General features: G+C 37.4%; 1 protein-coding gene across 4 annotated transcripts in view; it reads right to left on the bottom strand.

Moving 5' to 3' along the window:
• The window catches only part of LOC114878656 (protein couch potato), a 90,272-nt gene that overhangs the window by 38,658 nt on the left and 25,389 nt on the right, over window positions 1-26,225 (bottom strand). For all 4 annotated transcript variants that reach the window (XM_029192702.2, XM_029192705.2, XM_029192704.2 and 1 more), the window contains exon 2: window positions 8,703-8,780. In XM_029192702.2, coding sequence (XP_029048535.1) covers window positions 8,703-8,780 — 78 coding nt within the window. The remainder of the gene's footprint in view (window positions 1-8,702; window positions 8,781-26,225) is intronic.

The following is a 26,225-nucleotide window of genomic DNA, read 5'->3' as shown; positions in this document are numbered from 1 at the left end:
TAGAATGCGTGTGCGGGAGGCGTGGCTTATCGACGATGACCAATCGTACCCGCATTCCTTTTCCTAATGTGCTTTCCATCTCTCGACAGTTAGCTATTCCTCCTACCGAGCCGAGGTTCTGGCAATGGCCACTTTTATTGCCAGCCCTCGAGTTCGCACACGATATATAGCCCTTCAAAATATAAAGGCCCGGAAAAGCTTTTCCCAAAACATGACAGTCCGCCCCAGATTAATTATAATTTGAAAATTACCGATTTATTTGATCGAAGCTTTTAAATTTCATTCCATTAGCAGATCACATAGAATCCACGATACGTGTGTAACCATCAAAGTGTTAAATATTACAAGTTGCAAAAGGTATGTTAGTTAAATTGTACACGTTTCGTTGATTCGATCGACCCGATCGTTCGACGATTCGCTCGGTCGCGATCAAATACTGAATTTTTCCCCATTTCCATCACTCGACGAATTTGTTTAACGGCTTTCCGAATTTAACGCCCGTCGAATTGTCAACGTGCACCCGTTCGATTCATTAAAACACGGTCACACGTGTTGGCGGTGAATTTTTTTCGCGGTCCGCAGTCATCGAAAAATTGGGAAGCGATGTTTCTCCCAACATCCGTTTGTCGTGAATTTTATACCGTTGTTACAGATTAAAAAACTGCAATGGTTCGTGTTTAGTCGCGCACCGGGAAACGCAGATAACCGAGCTATCAATCGTTTAATAAACAAATAAATAAATTTTGCTGGCCACCGATGATAACGTGCGCATAGAGCTTCTATTAACGATCATTTCTACGAATGAATTTGCTCGTGCCTAAAAATAAATTGATTAATAAATAAAATTACATTTTTAATCCGCACGCAATCAAATCAGGCTTACACAGGGAAAATAACACGTTCGAATAAAACACGGTTGGTTTTACAAATGAAGTAATTAAAGTATCGCAATGAACAGATTTTTTCTGGTCGTTCCATAAAGGATTTTCAGAGGGTTCGCGATTAATTTCGAGTAACTCGATTCGAATTAACTAAAATTGGTTTAAACATTCAAATAAAAATATTTCATTTATAATTTAAATTGAAACATGTTTGATTGAAATTCGGTTACATCTGCCTGTATTTTACTCTTCTATAATTGCATTCTATTGTTCGAATGGACATTGATAGGGCTGGAATCGATGAAAAGCAGCCATTTGCCAGGTAAAATCAATACGAACCCAGGGAAATCTGTTAGCAATCTCAGGTTGGTTAGCTGTTTCACGGATACGTGTATGCAACGCGAGCCTAAATAGCGTGATTTACGGTTATTTATAGGGGACCTTAATATCCCCTTGGTAAAACCTTAGAGCTTGCTTTCGTTCGATCCGGCCAGATTTATCATTCCAAGTTGAAGTGTCACCCAGAAGAGACAATATCAAGATCCGTCGAGTTCCTGATGGATGGAAGATCTCACGATTGACACGTCGATGGAAAAATTACGGTGTATAGGTCAAGAGCCGATCATGCAGTGGGAAATGACTTTTAACCTTTCCTAGACCGGATATTTGAACACATGGAAGTTTTTGATACGGGTCAAAATCGACTTCGTTATCGTCTCGGATGAACCGTGACGATGAACTCTTAAAAGAATACCGCCGACACTGGTCCCCTCGAGTTTTCGTTCAAAGGATGCTACTTCGCTATTATATACATATAAATATTCCGGTTGAACCTGTCGACGGATATTGAAATATCGAAGCCAGCTAGGAAAACTGGAGCAAGAATATTTTTAAACCCTCCGCACGACGACGGAAGTATTCCTTTCACGAGCAGGCGATGGCTAGCAAAGGTCTCCAGAAACTTAATGCAGCATGCAAAATGCAAATTTCAGCTATGCAAGAAAATATCGATACTGTTATTCGTTGGAGAGTTTCGAATTCATTTCCTTCCCTATCTTTTCTCATTTCGATACAGCTTGAAGTGTAATAAAATTTTCTAATCGCAACAACCTTATAGAATCACTATGCACGAGTGATAAATACATATGTATACTCGTTATGCGTGTATGGTGTAGCGAACGTAAAGCGCATTAAACTATCAAACTGTTAATTGTACGTACACGATGGTACTACTAATTAGCGGAGTCGTAATTAGAGAGCCATGGCTGTTGGGACAGTTATCTCTGGATGCAACCCGTTCTTTAACGTCTGCGTAAAATTTGCACAAAACGGATGTACGATGCATCATAAAAGATATTCGTTCATTTTGAATCCTTTTCATGCAACCGATGCATTTGTGTTCCACGGATGCGACTATAAATTTATTACTATTCCTCTCGGTTGTAAGGAACATAAATGTATCTAGTTTGAATACTTCTTTTTGGTCCGCTGAGGTTACTCTGTGCGAGACTAATTTGCAGGAAAATAACCTGAATAAATTAATTAGATAATCGCTCGAGTGGATCGCTTCTTTGCTTAATTCTTTGAAGCATACGATTTTAAAGAAAAATAAAAATCCTAGTTGCACAGAATTTTGTTTTTCAACTGAATGAAAAAATTTAAATAAAATATTAATTTCAACTTTTCGAGGTGGGTTAAAATATATCCCACCATGCATAAAAAGCTAAGCAAAAGGTGGGACAGTTTTTAACCCATCTAACCCTAAAGGGTTAAGCGGATATTCAGTGTCAGAGCTTAATATTTTAAGGAGAAATATAATTTAATAAAAAATTACAAAAATTATTTCAATAATCAAAAGATAAATTCGTGGCTATATTAATGAAAATTTTCAGAATTTTCGGAGAATTTTCCGCGATGATCGAGAGCTCGTCGTAAATACGAGACGAACGAAACACCGGAAGTCAGCGAGTTTCAGCAAATCGCTTGGATGGTAAAACAAGCAGCTGGTACATCGTCGTAAAGCATCTGAATATTTCAGTTTTCATTAACACGGGTTTTCTTCGACGGAAACATCAGGTGTACACGCAAATATATCACGAATACTAATCATTTTATTATGCCAGTGAAATCATGCTCCATGCCAACCGACCGTTGCGTTACGATTACGCGACCGATGCCAAGGAGCAGTGTTTTCCTGATGCAAGTCGCAAGGAATATCGCACTTCCCATATATCATTTGTCCGTTTTGTTACAACAGAGAAAATTATGCGACGACGTGGAAACTTGCATAGAACAATAGAAACAATGATAGTTTTAATTATCGTCGAACGATTTCGACCTATTAAACTTTCGCTCTAAATTCGACGGTGCATTTTGTGCAAGCTAGTTTTAGCTTGAAATTAGGTCGAAAGTGAGATTAACCCTTTCAGTGGTTAGCTCCATTTTGCTCGTTTCTATAAACTTTGATAATTATTCCGTGGTATAATATTTTTCTAATGCAAAACTGACGAATCGATAGATCGCCTAAAAGTAGCGACAGATCAGCACAAATCCGTCGGTAACGCTTCGACTAAATATTATTCCTTCTAAAACGCCAGATTTACTCTGTAAATATTGTCAGAAAACACAAGTGTGCATCGGTTAAAGGTTAAAGGTTAAAGGAATCGGTGTCAACTGGTGTCGCTGGAAAATGTAATGTCACCGATCAAGCCAGGATCGATAGAGGTCATTAATATTCTCAGCTCATTCGCGTTTAAATCAGAGCTCTGTAGGCGTTTAGTGGAAGGGGAAGGCGCGAGTCTCCCCGGATGCTCTTAGTTCGGATTGGCGACCGCCAGGTGGCGGCGGGATTGGATCTGTTCTCGCTGGCGGTCCGTCGGCATGCGATTCGGATATATAGGAGTTCCGAAAAGCGGGGTTATAACAAAGAAACGCCTTTTTCTGTTCCTACAGCTCCGTTTTCCTGTCTATACGGTCATCGCTAGCTTAATTTTTATTTCATCCCGAGTTTTCTTTATATTTCCAGAAATTGTTAGCGAACCTGTTACATTAGGTTCGTATTCAAGTTTCGCTTATTTGGTCGAATTTAACAGTCACAGTGTGCAATAGAAGTCAAACAGAAGAGCTTAGTAAACAAAAGTGAGCGATAACACGACCAGTATTGACCGCCAGCGAAAACTCGAGAGTCCGAGAACTCGGTAATGTACAATTTAATTGAAAGCTGAGGGTGTTTATGTTTCGAAGACAATTTCGTATGTATTCCATCCATTATATTGCTTTGATTGTATTATCTAAGCGTTTAAAACAAAAGAATGATAGAAATTTAAGCGACAAAAAAAAGAAATACACGAAAGAAGATAGTATTTCCCAACCATACCTCGTTATGAGGTCGAATATACTACTGCCAGAATGTTTCATTGTAGCTCGGGCATTGTGCCCGGCTAGAGAAATCGACTTTTCACGTTTCTGGCTCGCTCTGGAGTCTCTTGACAATTTCGTAATTCATGCTTGATATCCGATACAGACTCCTCCAAAGCATTTTTCTTATACGACCAACTGTTTTCTATCAATTTCTGTCCCCAAATCATTCTTACTTAACCCTTTCGCTACTAGCGGTGACGCTCGCTATGCACTGACGGTGACTTTAGTTACTCGTTAAATTTTACATTCATTTTTAACTTTGGTAGAGCAGAATATTATTACATTGTTATCTCTATGGTTGCCGATTTCTTGTATTTAACTTCTATTTTATTTTATATTACGAGTTTATTATTTTGCTATTTTTATTTTTTATATGTGCTATGTTAACGCTTTGACGATCGTTGTCATATATTTAACCCGTTCGTTAAATGATAAAATTCACTTAACACCTAAGATGGATATCTGTAAGTTCTATAGACTTTCGTAGAATTAATTGTACTAAAATGGTTGATAAAGCCATTAAACAAATAAATAGATGACGAGATAACGAGTTCATCTCGTTACGTGGTTTAATATTTTTAAAAGCATGGAAGAAGTAAAGTGAACGTATTGTGCATCAAGGATGCTCGTAACTTCCCCATCGCAGCCGACCTCAATATCGTAAAATTCTTTTCGGTAATACCCACTCGCGTGAACTTCTCTTTCCATCAATTTGTCCCACAAGTCAAGAAGTAACAGCCTAATCGATAACTCGAGCCAGAAGGGAAATCGATGTTCCACGCTGAGGCTACCATCTGGAAAAGAATCCTCGAGGATGATAATAGAGAGAATTACGATCGATCGATCTTTTTCAAGATCGTCCGAAGTGGTCCTTATTTCATCCGAGAATCCGATTCATCAACAACTTCAACCGTGAATGAGTTTTATATTTCCGTTCATTTAACAATTCACTTTATTGCGTTTCCATGTAAAACAAACGATCGCATAAATTTATGTTTGTAGGTAATAAATATTTGTATTATTTTGACACCTGTGCTGTAATAATTTCTCGACACCATTTCGTGTAATCTATCGTGCTGCAATTACATTAAATTTAAACAAAAGTTGAATGCAATTTGAGTTATCGATTATTTGTCGAATAAAAGAAAGGATTCTTTTTAATGGATATATTAATTGCATAAAAAACAATCGTTATTAGAAAATTTCGTTTATTTTCAACTTTTATTAAATTGATTGAAATGCATCAAATAAATACATTCTCAGCCAAGTTAATTGATTCCCGGTTCCATTAACGCGTCAGCATTTTAATTAGTTAATTTAATCGATCGGAAAAATGGAAACGAGAATACGTTATTGTGACATTCATCCGATGGAAGAATAACTACATATTCTTTCATCAATTTTATCATAATTTCATTTCCATTTGTTTCGATCTGTATCCATTAGATTTGACAAATTTCGAATCATTCAATATCATTCGATATTAAAAGTTATTAATTTACACAGTCTTACTTAATGTAATCTAAATTACCATCAAATAAACCATCAAAGAACAATGGTACTTGATAGAAAAAGAAATTCGTACGAGTTAAATAAAAATACATTTTAAACGTATGCAAAAATTGAAGGTTCTTGTCTGTTTGAAAAAGAATTTTACAGGATGCAGGATTCCACGAGAGTACAGAATAATGACGTGTCAGCCGCAGACAAGAAGCTCCAAACGACTGCGACAGTTTAAACGATAAAAAAAAAAAAAGAAGCCGCGGAGAATCGTTGGAACAGCGATAAAACTGTTCTCGCTCCATTTCAAGATTTCCCTCGAAAGTTAAAATCCATCGTATCCCCTCGAGCGTGGCGTGGAATCGACGAGAAAAAGTTACACGAAGCCTTTCTCCTCGCCACGATTATCCGTCTGGTATTTAGAATACGTGCAATTCAAGCTTTCTATGTTTCTCAACTACTTTTCAGACAATTTCAAACACTTTGCTCGCTGAAAGTTTGTCGATTTACTACTTTTCGACGCTCGTGATTAAATAATAATAATAATAATAATTCAAATTTTCCCGCGTAAACGTTTATACGCAAGTGGTGGGAGGTGACAGACCTATATACAGGGTGATTCTCTTGCTAGTGTATTCAAAGAAAATACCGTCAACGACTTTAGCCACTTAGGACACACCGGTACCCGTAAGATCACCGAAGTCAAGCTAAATGGGCACGGTTTCACCACAAGATGGGTTACCGTGTGCTGTTGGCAACAAATAAGCGGATAGCGAATATGAATAAAATGAATAAAGCGAAAATCTATATGAATGGAAAAATAAGAGTATAAAAAGAAGTAAAAGAAATGAGAAATGGAAAAATTATGGATGATTTGATATAATTGTAGTACTAGACTATGTAGAGAGAATGAATTAGAGAAGAATTTAAAAAAAAGGCCGCTGATTTTCGTTGGGCAATATAGCGGGGGAAGAACCTCCCTTACTGAACGCCATCTTGGGCTACGCCCAAATAAAGTCTATTTGTAATGTAATTAATGTAAAGGAAATGCCGCCACATTAGTATGAATGGACCCAAGCCCTTTTCTGTCATAATGCATAATGCAGCTGTGTGCACCCCCGTCGAGGTATCGAAATGTCGAGATGACAGAAAAGGGTTTGGGCTCATCGGGCCCTCATTTCCTTTGATTACACTAGAGAGAGAGAATCAACCTGTATATGGGTCCTCTTTCTCTACACTGTCACTTCTCCTAGGGAAGTCTAGGGGGAAAAGTGGAAAAGTGGAATATCATCATCATTTCCCCAGGGAAACTTAATTTAATAGCGAATGATACGTATGATTTAGAATTTAGAAACTGAAATAAATTAATTTACAAATTCAATTCATCATTTCATTTTAAAACAAAGTTTAAGAAGCTGCTTCAATTATTTCAGGAGCTTACTCGAGACCCCATAATGCAACAATGAATAATGATAGGGTAAAGAATTCTTCTGTATCTCGAGCATAATGCGTAATAATATAATATCGTGTCATACGTTTCAAATGGGTTAAGGTTGATTTATATTAGCGACGATGCGGTCTAGCCAAGTATCGCTCAAAACTCCACTCGAAAGCAACAGGATTTTCACGCTGATCTCGCGTTCCAAAGAATCAAGGTGAACGTTAAATAAATTTACCGAAAGCGCGTCGTAATTCTTCCGGAAATTATTTATTTGTTTCTTGAGAAAAAAAAAATATCGCGCTTTGTTTATTTTAGACAGTACCGAATGTTACAAATTACGAAGTGATTATTCCTGTTATTATTCTTGCACATAATATGAATGCGTTCTGATCGAACGCGATCGTAGCGGAAGGGTTAAGGATGATTAATCGGCACGCGAGAGAATTTTGATCGAGTTTATCAAAGTCGCATCGCTCAGTCTCCCCCGAGATGTAAGCTCGATGGTATTACCGCGACGAAGATGATTAAATCATAATCGGATGTCGAATAATCCGTTTATCAGAAAATTCGAGAGTAAAAGAGGAAAAGTTGCGTTCCCTTCTTCAACCCTTATATGCTTCCCTTTGTAATTCGATTTTGATTCCTCGTATAAAATCGCAGTGAATATAATTTTTCTTTGAATTACGAGGAATATCTGCGCATAAAACTCTTTATACTTTTATATTTGAAAGAGAGATTCGTACGAGATGATTCAACCTCGATCGTTTCGTCCAAAAATATACTTCTACTAAGAATTCTTCGCGTTTATCTTAATTATTCCGTTACGTTACTGAGCCCACGGTAATCAACGAATCAAGTAATTATTCAACGCCTCGGACTCGCGTCCTTTGTCGCTAATTTTTGAAGACGCCGTTCAAAAACCTTTTGTCCCGTCTTAACGTTCGAAACTGTAGCCGACTACCGTGAAAAGAATAAACCCCGCTTGCTTCTTAAACGACACCGCGAGCTACCATTTCACGAAACTTCCTCGAAGAACAATGTTCACGTAACGTCCATTCGCTTCTCGTTCAATGAACAAAGGAACAGGGAGAAAGAAAGAAAACGACACGGTGTTCGTACTTTCTTAATGACTAGCCATGCATGATAGCGTTTGGACAAAGTATTAGAGATTCAATTTTTATAAATAATACTATGAACAAAATACAGTGGTTATTTGTATGTTTTATATTTCGTCTAATCGACTATTTGCAGCAAGATAATGATTCTAAATCGTATGACCTACATTGTAAAATAACACAGTTACTATGCTGAATGTCGCATATTTTATTTTTTTTAATAAAATTTTAAAAGGAAGAATTCCTTGAATTCATCTCACTGTTAGTTCAAATAATCAGCATTTTACGGTACTTATGTAACTCGCGGTAAGTTAAGGTTAAAGATAGATGATTATCAGGACTCACCTCGTATGCTCTGAACAGGAGATACAGCTCCCTCGGCTTGGCGTCCATCGGCAAGCCGCTCACGAACAAGGTGCGTACCTGTAACAAGAGAAAGAAAGCGATAATTCAGTTAATTAAGCTAATTGTCGAGGCTGGAGAAGGAAAGAAACAAAGAAGTATTCGAGTTGAACGGAAGGACGGATGGAGATAACCGGGAATTAGTCTACTCTGTTTGACTGGTGCCCTCGAAGGGACCAAGCGATAGCTGATTGTCGAATTAATGAGAGACGGTAATGCTACGATGAACTCCCTTTTCTCTCTCCTCTGTATCCCTCTACCTTTTCTTCTTAATTTAACCATCGATTTTCTCTCCGTCCTTTAACTCTTCTCGTCGAAATTCCGCTTCGCGATCGGAATATTATAAAATTTTAATTCCGACGATTCAACTCAATCTTAGATCCTATTCGATATATGTATATAAACAAAAGAAATTTTATTTAAGCGCAAACGGACCCAGGCATCGTCGTTCGAGCGTTAATAAAGTCTATCTATATTGCAAATGATAATATTCGTTATTACTGCTATTCTTGACCCAGTTTCCCTTCAAAGGCGTCCACGGAAATAAGCAAAACAGTGATAGTAAATTACACAGTGATTTGGCAGGAAGCCAGTAAAGACGTACTGTCCCGTGCCATGCTTTCGACAGACTTTCCTCAGCGAAAACCGAATTGCCGTTCGAGTCCAAGTCGCACGAGCGGTGCTTGCAATTTCATAGAAACAATGTCATTCTTGATGCAGATATACATATATATGTATACCGATACAATAGATATGCGCATAGTCCCGTGAGAACCACGGGCAACGCATCGATCTACATCTTCTCACGTATTGTCTGCCCGCAAGAGACGGGCAGAGTCACGATTTCCCAAAGGAATAAAGCTTCCGAAACAATACTGCGAACAGGTGGATACGGGAAACGAGAACAATGCAGTATGCAGCTTTCACTGGTTGCATTTATTTTCTTCTAAGATCTTGGTACAGGGTAATTTTAAAGAATTTACAACTCAACTCTATCCATATGGAAGATCGTTGAACTACACGACCCATTTTATTTTATATAAATAACATTTATAATTCTAGTATAATTTTGCTTTTATTTTTGATACTTTCACTCTGGATTTTTTCTCTTTTTCTTTTTTCTTAAAAAAATGGATGGTAGATGAGTTCGATATCCTTAAGGCTTGCAGTATATAATAAAAAGAAAATGAAAGAGGGAAGGGAGAAAGTACGGGAAGCATCGAAAAGGGAACGTTTCTCCCGTCAGATATGCCAACGGAATCGTAAAATTGCAAAAAGGAAGGTAAAGGTTCGCGTTCTTAGCCGCGCGTCGCGACGCCATGCTCACTTCGGCATGTGCCGGAAGAAGGAGGCTCAACTCTTCCTGCTCGTATAACGCGATGACGTTGATATTCACGAGTGCCTATTCAATTTAACCTTGCACCTGTAAGCACCTGATGCTTCGCTAAGGCTTTCCGGATGAGTGAAATCAAGCACGTTGCCGCGAGAGACGACGAAATTTGGCGCGAACGTTTCAGCCACCGATTCGAGCTAAATTAATTTCTCTACCAGCACCATTTCTTCGATTGTACTAGAATTCTATTATATCAATTTGGAATTTAACCTATGTCAATTTGGAACATAAGCTTCTATACAAATCACTGTTCCATATTATTTTAAGGAAAAAGCAGAGAAAGGATTGTGAGAATCATGGCTTCTGAATATCAGCTAAACATTTCAAGAGAAGCCAGAAAAAAAGACATTCACATTTTTATTCACATCGCGTGTTCTCTGTTATAATCCTTTCTCATATTAAATACTGGTTCCAGTGGCGGGAAACGACGGTTCGTCGACCGAGCAGCACTTCCGGCTTGACTGGCTTTTGTGAAACATTAAAAAACTTCGCTGGTCCTGGTGAAATGATGAGAAAAAAAAAAAAAGCGTAACCAACACTTTTGTCATCAGGACACCGTGACTAAAGATGCGTTCACACCCGTTTCATCAATTTCACCATTTGCTACGAAATGATTTAATTAAACATTATATGTAATTGTAAGAATAGCAAAATTTAAGTTGATTATAAATATCATGGTTTTATGTAATTTTTCTATCATATTTTTTATTCTCATCTGGGTAAACTTGATTAGCATATTTTAGAAATATTTTGATTAAAAAATGTGGTAAACACAAACGTAGTAGATAATATTGTAAGTTATTTGAAACTGTTTTGAAATAGAAAAAGAAACACAGAGAAAGTTGCTTAATATCTGCACATTATTTTCACACATTACTTGCTTTCCCACATTACCCACCTACAGTAACATCACGTAAATCTATTGATAATAAAAATACTAGATGTACGTAATCATAGTGAGAAACTACTTTCTCCCAGATGGAAGACAACGATAAATCATTTGAAAAATTTGAAAAGAGAAAAGACGGTTATGTAATTTTCGGTTGTGTAATTAGATCTAATTATCACTTTGCTGTAGCACTGGATTAAGTGAAATTCTTCGCGCATCAATTTAATTACCACACTTTTTAATGAAAATATATCTAGAATATGCTAATCAAGATTACCCAGATGGAAATAAAAAATATGTTAGAAAAATTACATAAAACCATGATATAATCTAGTGCATCATGCCGAGTTTTCCTATCGCGATGGTTCGCTGGAACGTGACTAAATCGGTCTGATAATTATGAATCAAGCTTAATGGACTCGGACCAAGGGAGCGAGTTTCGTCGTGGAGGATAAACGAGCGCCTTACGTGAACCTGCCTTAAGTAATTGCACTGTACTAGCTCACCTGTACCACGCGTACAAGCTAGCAACACAGGTGGGCTGGTTAACTTGTAATGATCTAGCTGCATCAAATTGCCACAACGAAACGATGGCAATTAATAAAGTTAAGAAACGCCATCGGCTGAAAGTATGGCCCGGAACCGGGCCGAGTAAAGATAATTACGGATACCGACCGTCCCTCCTCCCTCCGCGTTTGGAACAATTAATTTTCAGTAAAGCTCATTACGACTCCTGTTGTTCCCTTTTCTTTTTTTAAACTCTATTTCTACGATATTGTTTTCCTTCGATTTCATGAAAATAGAATTTTCAAAGACGATTTCGATTGAAATTCACCTTTTATGAATAACTGTTTACCGTTTCCAAGAAGCAGACACTCGTGAAACGATCACGATAATGACATTCTTTTAAACGTTATTACTGTTATTCCCGAATGTCCTTCGGGCTGTCCCAAGAAGGAAATGCAATTTGCGCGGAACAATCGATCACGGACGATTGGATCCACCTCGAATGCCCGTGAATGGCCATTTCGTTGATGGCATTATTTCCTCTTCAAATCGAGATACAATTGGTGCGTGTTTCACAGGTGTCTTTTTATTTTAGATATCATTTTCATTCAACTCTCCGCAATTGTACTTGTATTTTCACATCGAAGATCGAATTGTACATTTTCCTAATATGTAGAAATTTCAGTTACATTTAATAAAAAAATGGGGTACCCCCCGATCGAGCTGATTTTTTTTATCATAGATAGCCCTTGACCTGGCGATTCCAATGATGGTCATCGCATCCCTTAACTTCACCATCTCTGGGGTGAAAAAAACTGAAATGGTCCAAAAAGTGGTTCTTCGCACCGATCTCAGCGAGTACATCATTAAAAAAAAAAAAAACCCCTAACCTAATTTAACCTAAAATGATCCTGCGAGTAATTCAAATTCAGTAATTGTTAGGTTAGTTTTTTTCTGGAAATTCGCTGAGGTCGGTGCAAAAAAACACTTTTTGGACCATTTCAGTTTTTGACCTCGAAGGAGGGGAGTTAAGGGATAGGATGACCACCATTGGAATTGCCAGGTCAAGGACTATCTATGGTAAAAAAGGGGGGTCAATCGGGGGGTACCGTATTTTCTTAAATCCAACCAAAATTTGCCCCCCAGCTTTGTAAATTTAAAAAGTAATTATAAATGGATTATTTTAACAGAAACTAAGACAAAAGAAATTGAACGAACTTGAAAGCTACCCTTGCCAGAAACTAATTCCAGTTAAAAGCAACCGGAATATTCGATCGATTTTCGGTCGAAATTTCGATCGACCGGAAGAAACGGCGAGGCGTAGTTTTTGGAGAACAATTCATCACGCACGATCGACTCCACTCCCAGTTCCTGCAACTGACCGTGTCTACGATTCTCATTGTGTTTCGTCTTCGAAACTCCTCTGTTCTAGTTACACATCCGGTGGTGATATTCCCCTACGAGTTGACTATATATTTTACTTTACGAATTTTAGTTTTCACCAGTTACTCTCGTGAACTGTATTTTAATTGAATTATTTACATACGCCCTCCCGAATCGTGCGCATTCTATTTCGGTTTATTCTTCTCGCGTTTCCAATTATCTTTCGTTTCGAACAACGCGCGATTTATCTTATTCTATTTTTCCACTGTTTCAAACTACGCGTGCTTTATTGTATTTCTCTTTTTTACACGTGTTTCGAATTACTCGCGCTTTATTTTCTTTCATACGTGTTTCGAATTACCCGTTGTTTTAATTTGTTGTACCCACGTTTTGTTTTTATTGCTCGTGTAGATCGAATTGCTCGCATTTCATTCTATTTTTCACTCGTTTCGAACTACCAGGAATTTTCCTGAAAATTTCATTGAATTCTGACTTCACGATACGTATTTATACAGAGAAAAATTTTCTAAATTTCGAAATTTTTGTTATAAACACAGGTAATAAAGTATAATTAACAGAAAAGTTAGTTTCTTTATGAATAACTGGTAACTTATTATCTCCTCAGAGGAAAATGTTTCGCAAAAAGGATTCTTACAACCAAGAGATTTTCAAATTGCATACATCCTTTCATTCGAAAAGGGGAAAAAAGGTAAGGATATAAAAGCGAGCGTAAAACATCGCAGGAACGTCCAGAATTTAAGAGAATTAAAATGTAAAAGGGTTACTTTTTGATGCGTTTCTTTTCCAAAAAGCTCTGCTCTCGAGTTATTAAGCGACGTTATAAACGTTAATTCGTGGAGAAAAAACCTAATGGCGTAAAATAATTAACATAAAAAACAAAACGTTCGAAAACGTTTGACGAAAGAAAGATAATAACCGGTGCCACAGATATTTATCGTCTGAAATTTACTGTCCGCGATAACCCGCGAAAAGAAACGCGCAAATAAGTACTTCCGGTGGAGTAGCAGGTGTCGTAAAAACCTGGAATTTGTGAGAAAATGTAACAAAGAAGCTGATACGAGTGATTAGCAATTACGTACCGAACAACGTTTCATTCTTTTTTTATCTGCAAAATTATCGCGTGGGTAATTATGCAAATACGGATAATTAAAAAATGATCGTTTTTTGGTAATTTTGTTCGAAACAAAATCGTTTCTTCTTTTCCGGATAAATCAGGAAAATGCAATGAAATATTAGTGAAAAAATAATTCCCTGGTTTATTTCAGAAATAAACTGTCGCAGAGAGCTGAGCATATAATAAAAGAGAAATTTTCATGAGCCCTGAAACAGAATTTCTGAGAAATAAATCGCAACAAAGCTTTTAAAGTTCGCCTGGAAAAGCTGGGTATCCCTGGAAATTCTAGAAATACCGTTGGCAAAATGAAGTAGAAGAAAATTTCATAAACTCGTCAGAAAAAAGGGCAACAGAGTTTTCGAAACGCGTTGGACAGAAAAATCTGTGCTCGGTTCGTAGCGAAACGAAACTCAGTTGCCATTTTTTTCCGGATGCCACGAGAAAACTTCCTAAACTCGTGGGAACAGTTTCCACTGCGGGGAAATTACTAAAACCTTGTAAAGCTTTCAAAACATTTGTCAAACAACGTTGGTGCTTTCTTTTTCTCCCTGACGTTTCACAGTTTCCGGGCGTACCCACTTTTCAAACACGAGTGACACCCGTTAATAATCAGAAAAACAAGAAGGAAATACGGGAAACAAGCTGGATAGTATAGGGTTATCCAAATTGAGCGTCTCATTTTCAAATTGAAATAAAACGCAAAGTATTTCATTTTTGTATGGTTGCTTTATTTTAATAGAAAGTCTATTTTATGAATTAATTATGAAAAACCGTCCCTCTCTGCTTTTTTTTTCACGAGGAGGAGATACCAATTGTCACCAAGATCGGATGATTTAACACCATTAGATACTTTTTATGGGGTTTTAATAATCCAAAGACTATCGACGAGCTGAGTAACAAATTGAATTCCACTTGTGTGAAAATATAACGAAAAATTGGATGAAACGCATCATGAGGAGATTTAAATAATATTTGTGTTAAAATAAAGAAAGCATAAAAAAATCACATATTTTTCTTTTCATTTCAATTTGAAGACGTGACAGTCAATTTGGATAACCGTATAGTTTTAACCGCGGAGCTCGTAAGAGAAGGAAATCGCGCATCGAACGGGTAAATGTTCGGTAAATCCGTAATCACGTGCCGCGATAATGTAATCCATCGGTGGATGGTAGTAACGGGTAAAGCAGCCGTTTACGTTTCTGCGGGTTCGATGAATCCCGAGTCAAGGTTTACAGGTAATTCGAGAACATCGAAAAGCGGCTCGTGAAATCGATGTCGAAGCTTCGCCCTCTAATCCGTAGCGTTTGTGTGCTGCGGCCGTGTTCCTGCGTTTGCTTACAAACCTTCCTATTCACCGCGACGAAACAATGCGACACTGTGTGCGGTTTATCTGATTTGATGAAGCCAACAACAGCATTCGACCAGCCTAGCCGTGTACGTTTAACCATACGTCTTTCGCGTACGAGTATGTACACCCTAGAGTAATGTTCAATTATTTTCCTTCGGTGTTAAGAATCACCAGTTAATTGATTTCAATTTTAGAAAAATTTATGAAAAACCCACGGAGAGGATAATTTAGAACTACTACTTTTACACTCGAAGGATATTTTTCTCTGCATTCTACGCTTCCTTTTATTTATTAACCAATCTTGATAAGGAGGCATTTAGACTTTTTGTAAGAGTTATTAGTGTTTAGTGGGTCAAAATCTCAACGAAAGGGTGAATTATTTATTTTTTTTGCCACTTCCGGTCTGACCGGAAATGGCCGAAAAAGGGTTGGCTCTGGAGCGAATCTCGCTCTAGTTCACTTTACCTTGTTTTCCTTCGGAGTTAAGAATCACCCGTTAATTGCCTCGAATTTTGGAAAAATTTATGAAAAATCCACGGAGCGGATAATTTAGGCCACGAGGGATATTTTTCTCTACATTCTACGCTTCCTTTCATTTATTCTCAAATAAGAGAAGCCTACGTTGCCCAGGAGTGTACGATCTTCACGACTACATTACACCCTGAAGAAACATCTGAATGATACCGGGGCTTCGTAGCGTCCGTGACATGATTTGCCAAGAAGAATGACAATATTTTTCAAACGAATGAAAACACTATGAGATCCGAGTAATTATATCGAGTGTAGGTGCGAGACTGACTGGATAGAGTTCACTGACACCTGGTACACTCTATGTACATCATAGTGAACTCAAAATATCCTCACCCTGACAATAAGATATAATAATCAAAAAAAATATACCGATCGAATTGAGTAACCTCCTTTTTCGAAGTCGGTTAATAAGATAAAATAACATTTTATGCTCTAAGCCCTTCCTCACCGCCTAACTAATGCTTGTTTACTAGCTTGTTATATTTCTAGCTCATTGATTTGCATAATGTGCTTTTCCTTTTACTATATATTTTATCTACCTTGTATTATTGCTTATCAATTTTTGTATTGCGTGTACGTTCTCACGATGATCAATGTTTAAATTCTGTATTAAAGGGTGAATCTCGTTTAGAAATAAATATATAAATAAATAAATGGTATTAATATATGTGAACAAGTGAACAAATCTACATATACTGTTTTGTATTTGAAAGAAATTAACGAGGTCAGAGACAGACATATCGGTTCGGAACGGCTGTTCAACGTTTAAAAGGGCTACGCATGAATAACCGTGTTGCCTTAAATACGTATAAATAATGGCGAAAGGAGCTTACGACGGTAGAATTATTAATAGCGATAAAGGAGCAACCGGTCGGTCTTAAATTCATGCCGATTCCCTTAAAATCCCATTTCAACGGGAATAACAGTCGGCTCCTGTGTTCGCTTTGTAATTTATCTCCACTATGTTACTTCGCGCTACTAAGACGCACTCGAACACATCTTCTGAAAATAATAGCACGCGATGCGTTCAAACACGCGTCTAGTACCGGCAATTGATATTCCACTTAAACGACCCGTGAAATCTGTGTATTCGTTTGACGGCATTGCCCGATAACAATTCGAGCATTGTTCAAAATTACAAAGAAGCTTTCCCGAGCCATTATTTTCATATATCTTCTGGAATTTCATTGTATACCTTTAATATGTTTAAATCAGAATTTCTACCAGATTTGTCACACGGATTTTCGAAATATTATTAAATAAAATTAAAAAATTGATCGTCGCTATAAAATTTGAAAAGAAAAATCTTCGAGTTGAATTTTTGGATGAAGAAATAAAAAAGTTACATAACCTTTTCTGAGCCTAACCTAACCTAAACAGTTGAAAATGATCGATACACCGATGCCTAATGGTAACAGTAAACTAATCGTGTTTCTTAGCATTGAAGATTAGCTAGAGAAACGACATTGCTCGGTGTCGTCGCAATTACCAGGTAAGCACGTGTGTACACACGTGTAAACAACAGTCTTTGTTGCAACGAAGGCTCGCGTATCAGGTACGGACGCGTTGGAAACCGAGTCCGGTGTTCATCGAAGCCGAGCTCCGGTATTTTATTTCGTCTCGCAACCGGAAGCACGCTTCTTGCTCTCCGGCTTCCACCGGCCCTTTTTAACATTTCCTTCGGCCGTGCACGTACGATTAATTTAGAGATTCGCACGTAGCTGACGTAACCGTGATATTACGTCAGAATATATAAATACAACGCGGTGGCCGTACGCGTTGTTGCAATGAAAAATGAAAAATTTTGCCCGATAGACGCTAATCGAGCCGGTGAAACACAAAAAACCTAAGCGAAAACGATACCCGTGTATCCGCGTGAAAAATGGATCATAAATTTCGGCCAGGTGACGGTGAAAAATTGCTTCACAAAGAAATACGTGCCTCGAGATTTCACGGAAGTGCTTCTCAAGATTCTCATCGTTTCATCCGGAGCCATCTTTTAAAACTTCTTTGATTTTATGAATTTTTATATCAACCGTGGTAATCGTTATTGTTATTACATTCTCGCGCCACATTTCGAACACAACGAAGCGCGGGAGAATATTCAAATTTAAAATAATAATTAAGAAGAAGGCATATTGCTACAGGCATCGAATTTATTCTTTTGTTGCTCGGTGTTCAAGTTATATCAAGTCTTTCCTTCTCACTTTCCCTTAGAATTCTCGCAACGAGAACAAAGAGTAAAGTGGTTAGTCGATGGTGAAGCAAAGGATAACAATCGAATGCTCGCCGATCGTAAAGATTAACGAGCTGAGAAAGACGAAGCTTTCGCGGAGAGATTCTTTCCTTCGTGGTCAAATTGTTCTTCCATAAGAACCGCGAGTGCGAAATCGGGAACGCGTGAAGTTTGAAGAAAAAAATGAGAGAGATAATAGTTCGTGACTGATTGTGAGTGTCAACCTAGTCAAGCGACCGACTCGTGAAATCGCACCGACATGCTCCAAATGTAGCGGCTAGCGATGGAAGTAAACGAACGCGAGCAAAATTTGTTCTTTCATTAATTGTACTCTCTAAATATTATGTAAAATCGTCAGTAGCTTTCGCTGTGAAATATCTTAATTAGAATTCAAAGAAATTTTGAGGAACAGGTGATATTTCATTTCAGAAGTAACTTTCCATTCGCTATGCACTTGAGGCTGACATTCACGCAATAATAAATAAATAAATAAATATTATTAGGTTTAGAAAAATTCTTATGTATCTTTACAATTGAAAAATAATAATATGTTCGAAGTAATTCTTGAATCTTATCTGTATTATTCCCATCCGTAACGCGACGCGTTTTCTCTTCGGCGCACAGTGGACCGAAGCATAGGAGGAGCCGGACATAGCATGTATCGCTCTTTGGAAATTATATTATAGTACTAAGAACTAAATGATTATTCACATAAAATCAAAATACATGTATTTAATAATTTATTAACTTCTGTTTTTATTTATTTTTATAAACTTTTATTTATGTTTATTTTTATTGATTTTTTTTTAATCTTTAAATTTTTATTAATTCATATATTATACATATATTATTAAATTACATTTAGAATGTTACGTCGCGAGCGAGTGATACGGCGCGCGACGTACAAAAATAAAAAAAAATTCTAATTCTGGGAAAAAAAAATTTTCTTGACGCCATTTTGTAAACACCACAGAACTGTGCAACTTTTGTTTAAACTTTTTTTTCATATCTCTCACCGTTTTTAAGATATTCCACAAAAAGAAAGTTCCGAATTTTTTTCAAGGGGTAATTTCACCCTTTAAAACCGAATGATGGCACCAACGGAAAACAGGGTCGTATTACGGATGACTTACTGTACTTGTATGCGAAGTTTCATAATGTTTGGAATTTCCGGGTTCCCTAACCTTCCTTGTCAGTCAAGCGATCGTATCTCAGGGTTCGACCCGCGATCATGGGCCCAAAGCGAGGACATCATTTGGCAAATCAGGATACGTGTCGAAGGGGAAGGCCCGCGCGTATTGGTTTCGTCTAGGCGCGTTTCCCGAGTTCTCATCCCTTCTTGACCTTTCTTCCGACTCTATCTTCCGTAAGCTATCTCTTTCTTTTACCCCTCTAACGCTACGCGGATTTCATGCGTCGCAATTCTAAAGTTTCTAGAATGTTCGAAATCTGTTACGACTTTACTTGTTTGAATTTACTAAATAAGGAGAGGCTTTTATAGATGATATTTATAAATGATATTTCGGTAACGAAGAACATTTGCCCTTTAATAGAAGATTAACTTACTATATTGAATAACTAGTAATGAATAACGCGAAATTTTTCCGTTCTTATTTGTATTCCGGCGGTTTACGGAGAAAGGCAATCGATATTCATAATTATTATCAAAGCGCGGATATATGCAAAGATGTTACTGCATTTAATCGTTATTTGTTCCGCATACATCAATTTTTAATGGTTTTCGTATTTTCTAAACGCTCTACGTTTAACGTTTAGTTCATTGTCGATGTTTATTGCCTTAGTCGACCTTCGCTTGGAACGTTCTTGAACGTCGGTTGACAATTTCAAACCTCAGTGGTTGTCACGCAAACCCTCGCATTCTATAGTCATTCAAACAGTTTCATTCCGTTTCATGCTAGCTATTTCGATCTTAATTGCATTCATTCTTTGTGGAAGAGTCGGCTGACGCATGCTTCGCAGGTAGGAGAGGTAACTCGCTCGCGAGGTAAAACAAAATCGTATTTCCCTCGTTCTGCGCGGTTAAGCGGGGAAACTTCCAAATGCGTCGCACTGCTTAACCGCACGGCGAAAGATGTTGATAATATTTCTCCTTAACCTTAGCGGGTTCGAATTTCTATATGTTTATTGCTACGCGGTTTCGACGAGGCAATCGTCCTAAGGAAGGTTGACTTCTTATTATTTGAATCGAACTAATTATAGCCTCCTTTGTGTACCTCGTCAGGGATTATTTTCAAGTTCTACGCACTGACGAGGTACACAAATTCGGTATGTTAACGGTCAAACTATTCAAAACTATCAGAAAAAAAATGGAAATAGCTCTTAGCTACGGTCGAATTATTGAAAATAATTCGGACGTAACAAGAATATTTCATGTACGCAACAATCTGTCGTTTTCACAAGTATTAACACTTTGAACATCTGTCTTATATAATATATACTTTTGCGCGCGTTTGTATTAGAGTAAAAGCTCTAAAGTTTCGGGCAGTAATTCTTGTTTTTTTGGATTAGTTACTTTTGGTCTTAAATTCGAAATAACGGGGTCAGATGTAATTAACAAATGATGTAGAACATCTTCATTTGTAGCTCTTCTGTTTATTTTCCGCGAATGACTCTTTCTATACTCTCTAAATTCTTTATTTCGTGCTTCACTCGCCTTTTCTGACAGATGACCAATCGGAATCGAAAAATGAGAAATTATTGCTTCTCCATGAATTAACAATTTATGTACGGTGGCAGACACGTGATACCACCCGTAGGTGTTAACAAATTGTTTGGCTGTTTCTAAAGCAAATATACTAAATTTTTTAGTATTTAGCATCTCTGCAGTCAAATCGTACGAAATAGGAACCCCCATACAGAGCGTACCGCACCGCGCATGTACGCGCTCGCGTTTGTTTGCGTATGCTACTGCTGCCAAAGTGGCAGATGGTGGCAGCTGAAATAAGTTGTTTTGTGGAAAGAAATGTCCAATTGATAATTTAGAACAAGAAAAAATGTAACAACTCTCAAACATTCTCTTAAATGTTAATAAAAAGTTAAGATATTACTATGACTTTTAAGAAATTATGAAAATAATTGTTAAACATTGAACGTTATTGTTATCTATTTAAAACACATATTTTTCATAAATTAAACAAAGTGTTACAAAATGAAAAAAGTTTGATTGTATCATACATAAATTTAGAAGAAATATATCGCCTTGAAGTTTCATCAAAAAATCGATGAAAATACATAACTGTCACAATACGATAATTATGATTATTTTAGATATAAATAGTAAGGGTATTTTAAAAATTACAATTGTTTGTTCTTAAAGTAATGTATTAAGTAACGAAATTAGCAATTAGAAACTTAATTAAAGAAAAAAAGTTTTTGTTCCTATGTCCACATTTTAATACAGTTCGATCCACTGTGCGGCGTCCAAGTGCACGTGGGAGTTTGGACGCTGCACATTCGGGCGGCGCGACGCGACGCAACGCGCCGGAACGCATTGGAACCGACACTAAAATCAACTCCAGCCGTGCGATTACGGCCAGCAGAAATGCGGGTCACTAGTGACACGCTCATCTAGGACGCGTTGCAGCTTCCGGTGCCAAGTAGTTTCTTCCCTACAATGTTTTTTCGAGACACGTTTATATCGGAAGCGAATCGCGGAAAAGTCTGAATGAAGCGCGAAGAGAAGCGTGAATGGAAACGAGTATTTATGAATAAACGAATATAGATAATATTCTTAGAAAGAAACTACTTTTCATTCGATCTGTAATCCGATCGATCAATTACGATCCTTCTGTGGTTTTCATCCCACACGAACCGGAAGATAATTATGGTATAGAAAGTAAAACTCGTGGTTGATATCGTGAAAGTATTCTACTCGGCTATAAAATAACTCTATTTCACACGCGACACTTTTTAACACTTTACCTACCGGAAGCTTATTAATAAGCTTTTCGACAGTATCGGCTGTCGAAGAAAGCACCAATTAATTATCTTTCGATTATTATAAATTCATGTATAATTCAATTGAAATAGTGAAAGTTAGATATACTTTAACACTAGATTGCCGGAGCGAGTCAATTTGACTGATATAGGTATAGAAAAACGTAAATAATTTTTTTTAAAACACATGTTGCTTTTTAACTCTTTGAGGCACAGGATTTCAGATCAAAAATAGAGCCATGTTGCATAGGAATTTTATCGGGTTTTAAATGAAACAAAATTGGTATATTTTTATTAATAAAGGTATAACTGCAAGATTTCGAGGTGAGACTAAAAATGTCCCACCATGCCGTGAAATACATCAAAAAGGAGGGACATTTTTAATCCCACCGTGCCTCAAAGAGTTAACACTAGAACAACCGACGATTGACGTATACCTACTTCTACCGCAGGGGTCAAAATGACTTGTTTTTCAAATTAATAAGTCATTATGTCTCTTATAGTAATTTTTTACAATGTAGATGAACGAAAATATTCTTAGTTTTCTAAAAATGTATTTGAACTATATAAAAATAATATGAGAAACTTCAAAAATCACAAATTTACCTACGTTCCGTGGGGGGTCAAATTGACTCATCTCGGTATATGGAGGTATACTGCATAAAATTTTACATAAAAGAAAAAAAAGAAAACTGTTTTACAGAATTATTTATTTGCATATTTTAGAAAAAGTCATACAAAATTTTAGAAAACAAAATGTATTGAAAATGTATAATGATTATAAGAAATGCCAAACAAGTCATTTTGACCCTCCTTGGTAGATCTAGTGTTAATAGAATTATGAAATATATACAAATACTAATTCCTTCCCCTCCCCACTTCTTAGTTCCAAAAATCCATATGTGCTATACCTATTTTGACGAATGTGAATTCGGCAATTTAGTGTTAATTAAGAGGAAATGGAAAAGAAAGGTTACACCTTTGAATCTTTCTATTTCTAGAGTATCTATTTCATTTAAGATCGCTGGATAATGTGTTAATATAAATGCGATTATTAAACCTTTGCACCAGTCGTTTCTATCGTGCCTTATAATTTTATCCAGCAACGTACCTGTGTGTATATAGATCGGAAATGAATGTGAGGATCGAGCACATGGCACGAAACATCACTGCGTACCAGTATGTTACAATTAGTTTGACCTCGTGCACTTTTATTATTCATGCTGATCGCCAACGGTCTGATGTTTTTTCCACTGCGAAACGTGGCCCTATCGCGAGAGTACGTTCTATGCTGGCCTATAACGTTCTAACGAAACTTTTCAATCGCGCGAAATAATGGAAAGCGTTCTTATACCCGCTGGAAAAAGGGAATAGAATATTCTGTGAAGAGACACGTCGCGTTTGATTTCTAATAACACGGCTGGAACTGTTACCGAGAATCGTAATTGTCGAAGAATAGAAAGTTTATTTATTTCTCTTTTCTTTTCTTTATGGTTATTTGAAAAAAATGTCAGAAATGTTGGTAGATGGACGTTGACTTGGCATGCAATAATGCCAGACTTTGCACTGCTTTGCAGACGCGGTCAACCCCTTCAACCGCATAAAACGCCGTAGTTTTACGTTCATTAATATTAATTTCGCGGCTTCTGGTGGAAAAAAAGCGACCCTAGATATCCAGGTAAAGACGAGGACGGGTCTGCATGCATCGACGATGTCCGTGCATCGTCATAAAGAAACAGGGCCGACCCTAGTCATGCTTCTCTATAGACTAGGCGCTCTTTCGCTTCTTTTCCCTCGTTTTCCATCCTAGGAACTGTAACAGTTGCTTCCGACAGCTTTTCACGAGCATAGTTGAGTGTTAAGTTTCAACTACGCCTCTTGGAAAAAGGATTTCCAACAGAAATTGTTAAAATTTCAAAAGATTCCCATGATACCACAATATATATTAAAGATATTATTTCATTCTTCAATTTGATACTCTATATTACTTATGTAACAGTATAGGAAATTTTCCTTTTATTTTTACCATTTCCTTTGACTTATGGGGCAGGTTATTAATAACAATCTGTTACATAAGCTACTGATTTACCCAGCAGGCTGACTGTCACAGTAGAAACAGTCATTCGTGGTCAGACACTAATGATTAAAATTTCAAAACCATCTATTCGATGTAACATAAAAGGTAGCAATTTTTCGAAAGGAAAGGAAATTTCCAATTTTCATCGTGCTCTCCAGGTGACATTTACGAAGCTAGATGAATATTTACACCGCGCCATCAATGCCATTTTATTATTTAATAACCGAAGGAAGCCTCGTTCCAGCGCGTGTATCCAATTTCGGAATAAAATGGGCCCCATCTCGAACTCGAGGGAAAAGTATAAGGTGCTTATACGGTATTTCTGAGTGCACCGTGCCGTTCTGGTCAACCGTGCTCATAAAGAATGCAATATACGTCCAACGTTCTATTCCGTCGCTGGAAAGTTGAACAATTTCACGAGGAGACTTATATACCCGTAAATTCTACATACGAGAAGAGTTCACTGGAAATATCGGAAAACGATCCTATACCATCGAATCAGACCTCGATATAATTCCTTTTAATTGCGAATTTCATATTATTTCCTCTCAACAAACGTTTATATTTTAAACACACCGACCAGATGGGTATTAATAATTCATGGAAATTTATATAAAATCACCGATTATCAACATTGAATTTTTCAAAAACCCTAAGAGTCACCGAATAGCCATTTCATTTCCATCATCGTCCCATCAAGAGTTAATACAAAAATCCTCGTTATCTTGACCCGGTTTTAACAATACGCCGTTTATCGACGTCGAATCAACCGTATGTAAGATCTCGACGTAGCGGAGTCGATATAAATTTATATAAAATATTTTCCCCCATTCGGGGAACACCGATTATTATCAACATTGAATTTTTCAAAAACCCTAAGAGTCACCGAATCGCCATTTCATTTCCATCATCGTCCCATCAAGAGTTAATACAAAAATCCTCGTTATCTTGACCCGGTTTTAACAATACGCCGTTTATCGACGTCGAATCAACCGTATCTAAGATCTGGACTTCGCTACGTCGCGTCGATATAAAAACGGAGTCGCCGAGGGAGATAGAAAGGCCGGCGAAGAGAAAAACGTTCCTAGGCAAGAGATATTCTAAAGGAAAGTTGCGGGTGAGCGAGTCATAAAGACTCCGTCCCTGGCCCGAAGCCACTGTGTGTACCGAACACACGCCAGGGGAGCGAACCAACAAGAGGGAACGGAATGGATGGAAAGAGGAGCAACAACGTTGCCGAAGGGACACCGGATGATACGGAAGAGACACGAGGTAACCGCACGAGCAACGAGGAAACTCCGAGGAAGAGCACGTGAGAAAAGAAGATCGACGAGAGAGAGAAAGGGAGACGAAGCTAACGAAACAGGTAGAAGAGGAACAGAGAAGATAGGAGGATGTACAGGGGACTTGTATAAATAACGTGTCATGGAGAAAAGAGAAAGAGGATATGAAGAAGAGTTAAAAAGAGAAAGCAAAGACATACAGGGTGGATCGTATAAACTGTTACGAGATGTTTTCTTGAGAATCTAATAAGGTTAGGGATGATATTATTTCTTTTCTTTTTTTATGTTTCAGGTTAAATGGGAGACTTTTATCTTATGGAAAATAAAAAATTATATTGTTACCCTTATCCTCGCACCAATGTTGGTAAAATTTGAAAAGAAAAAAAAATTAATATGGTCCAACCTCTATCGTCGAAGAAGAGGAAAGGAGTAAACGGAGAAGGAGGATGCCAGGGTGAAATTATTATTTTTTTTTTATGTTTCAGGTTAAATGGGAGGATAAATTACCCTTATCCTCGCACCAATGTTGGTAAAATTTGAAAAAAAAAAATTAATATGGTCCAACCTCTATCGTCGAAGAAGAGGAAAGGAGGATGCCAGGGTGAAAACGGGCAGCAAAGGGTGAGAAAGGTAGAGGTCGCTGGAGGGGGGATGAAGTGGCAAGGGTGCAGAAGTAAAGAGGAAAGGAGAGTGAGGTCACACTGGCGACGTCGAGTCTGTCCCGACG

The sequence above is a fragment of the Osmia bicornis genome, chromosome 5 (assembly GCF_907164935.1).
Source record: "Osmia bicornis bicornis chromosome 5, iOsmBic2.1, whole genome shotgun sequence".
Lineage (NCBI taxonomy): Eukaryota > Metazoa > Arthropoda > Insecta > Hymenoptera > Megachilidae > Osmia > Osmia bicornis.
Note: the sequence above shows the minus strand (reverse complement) of the source record. Positions and strands in the feature narration are given on the sequence as shown.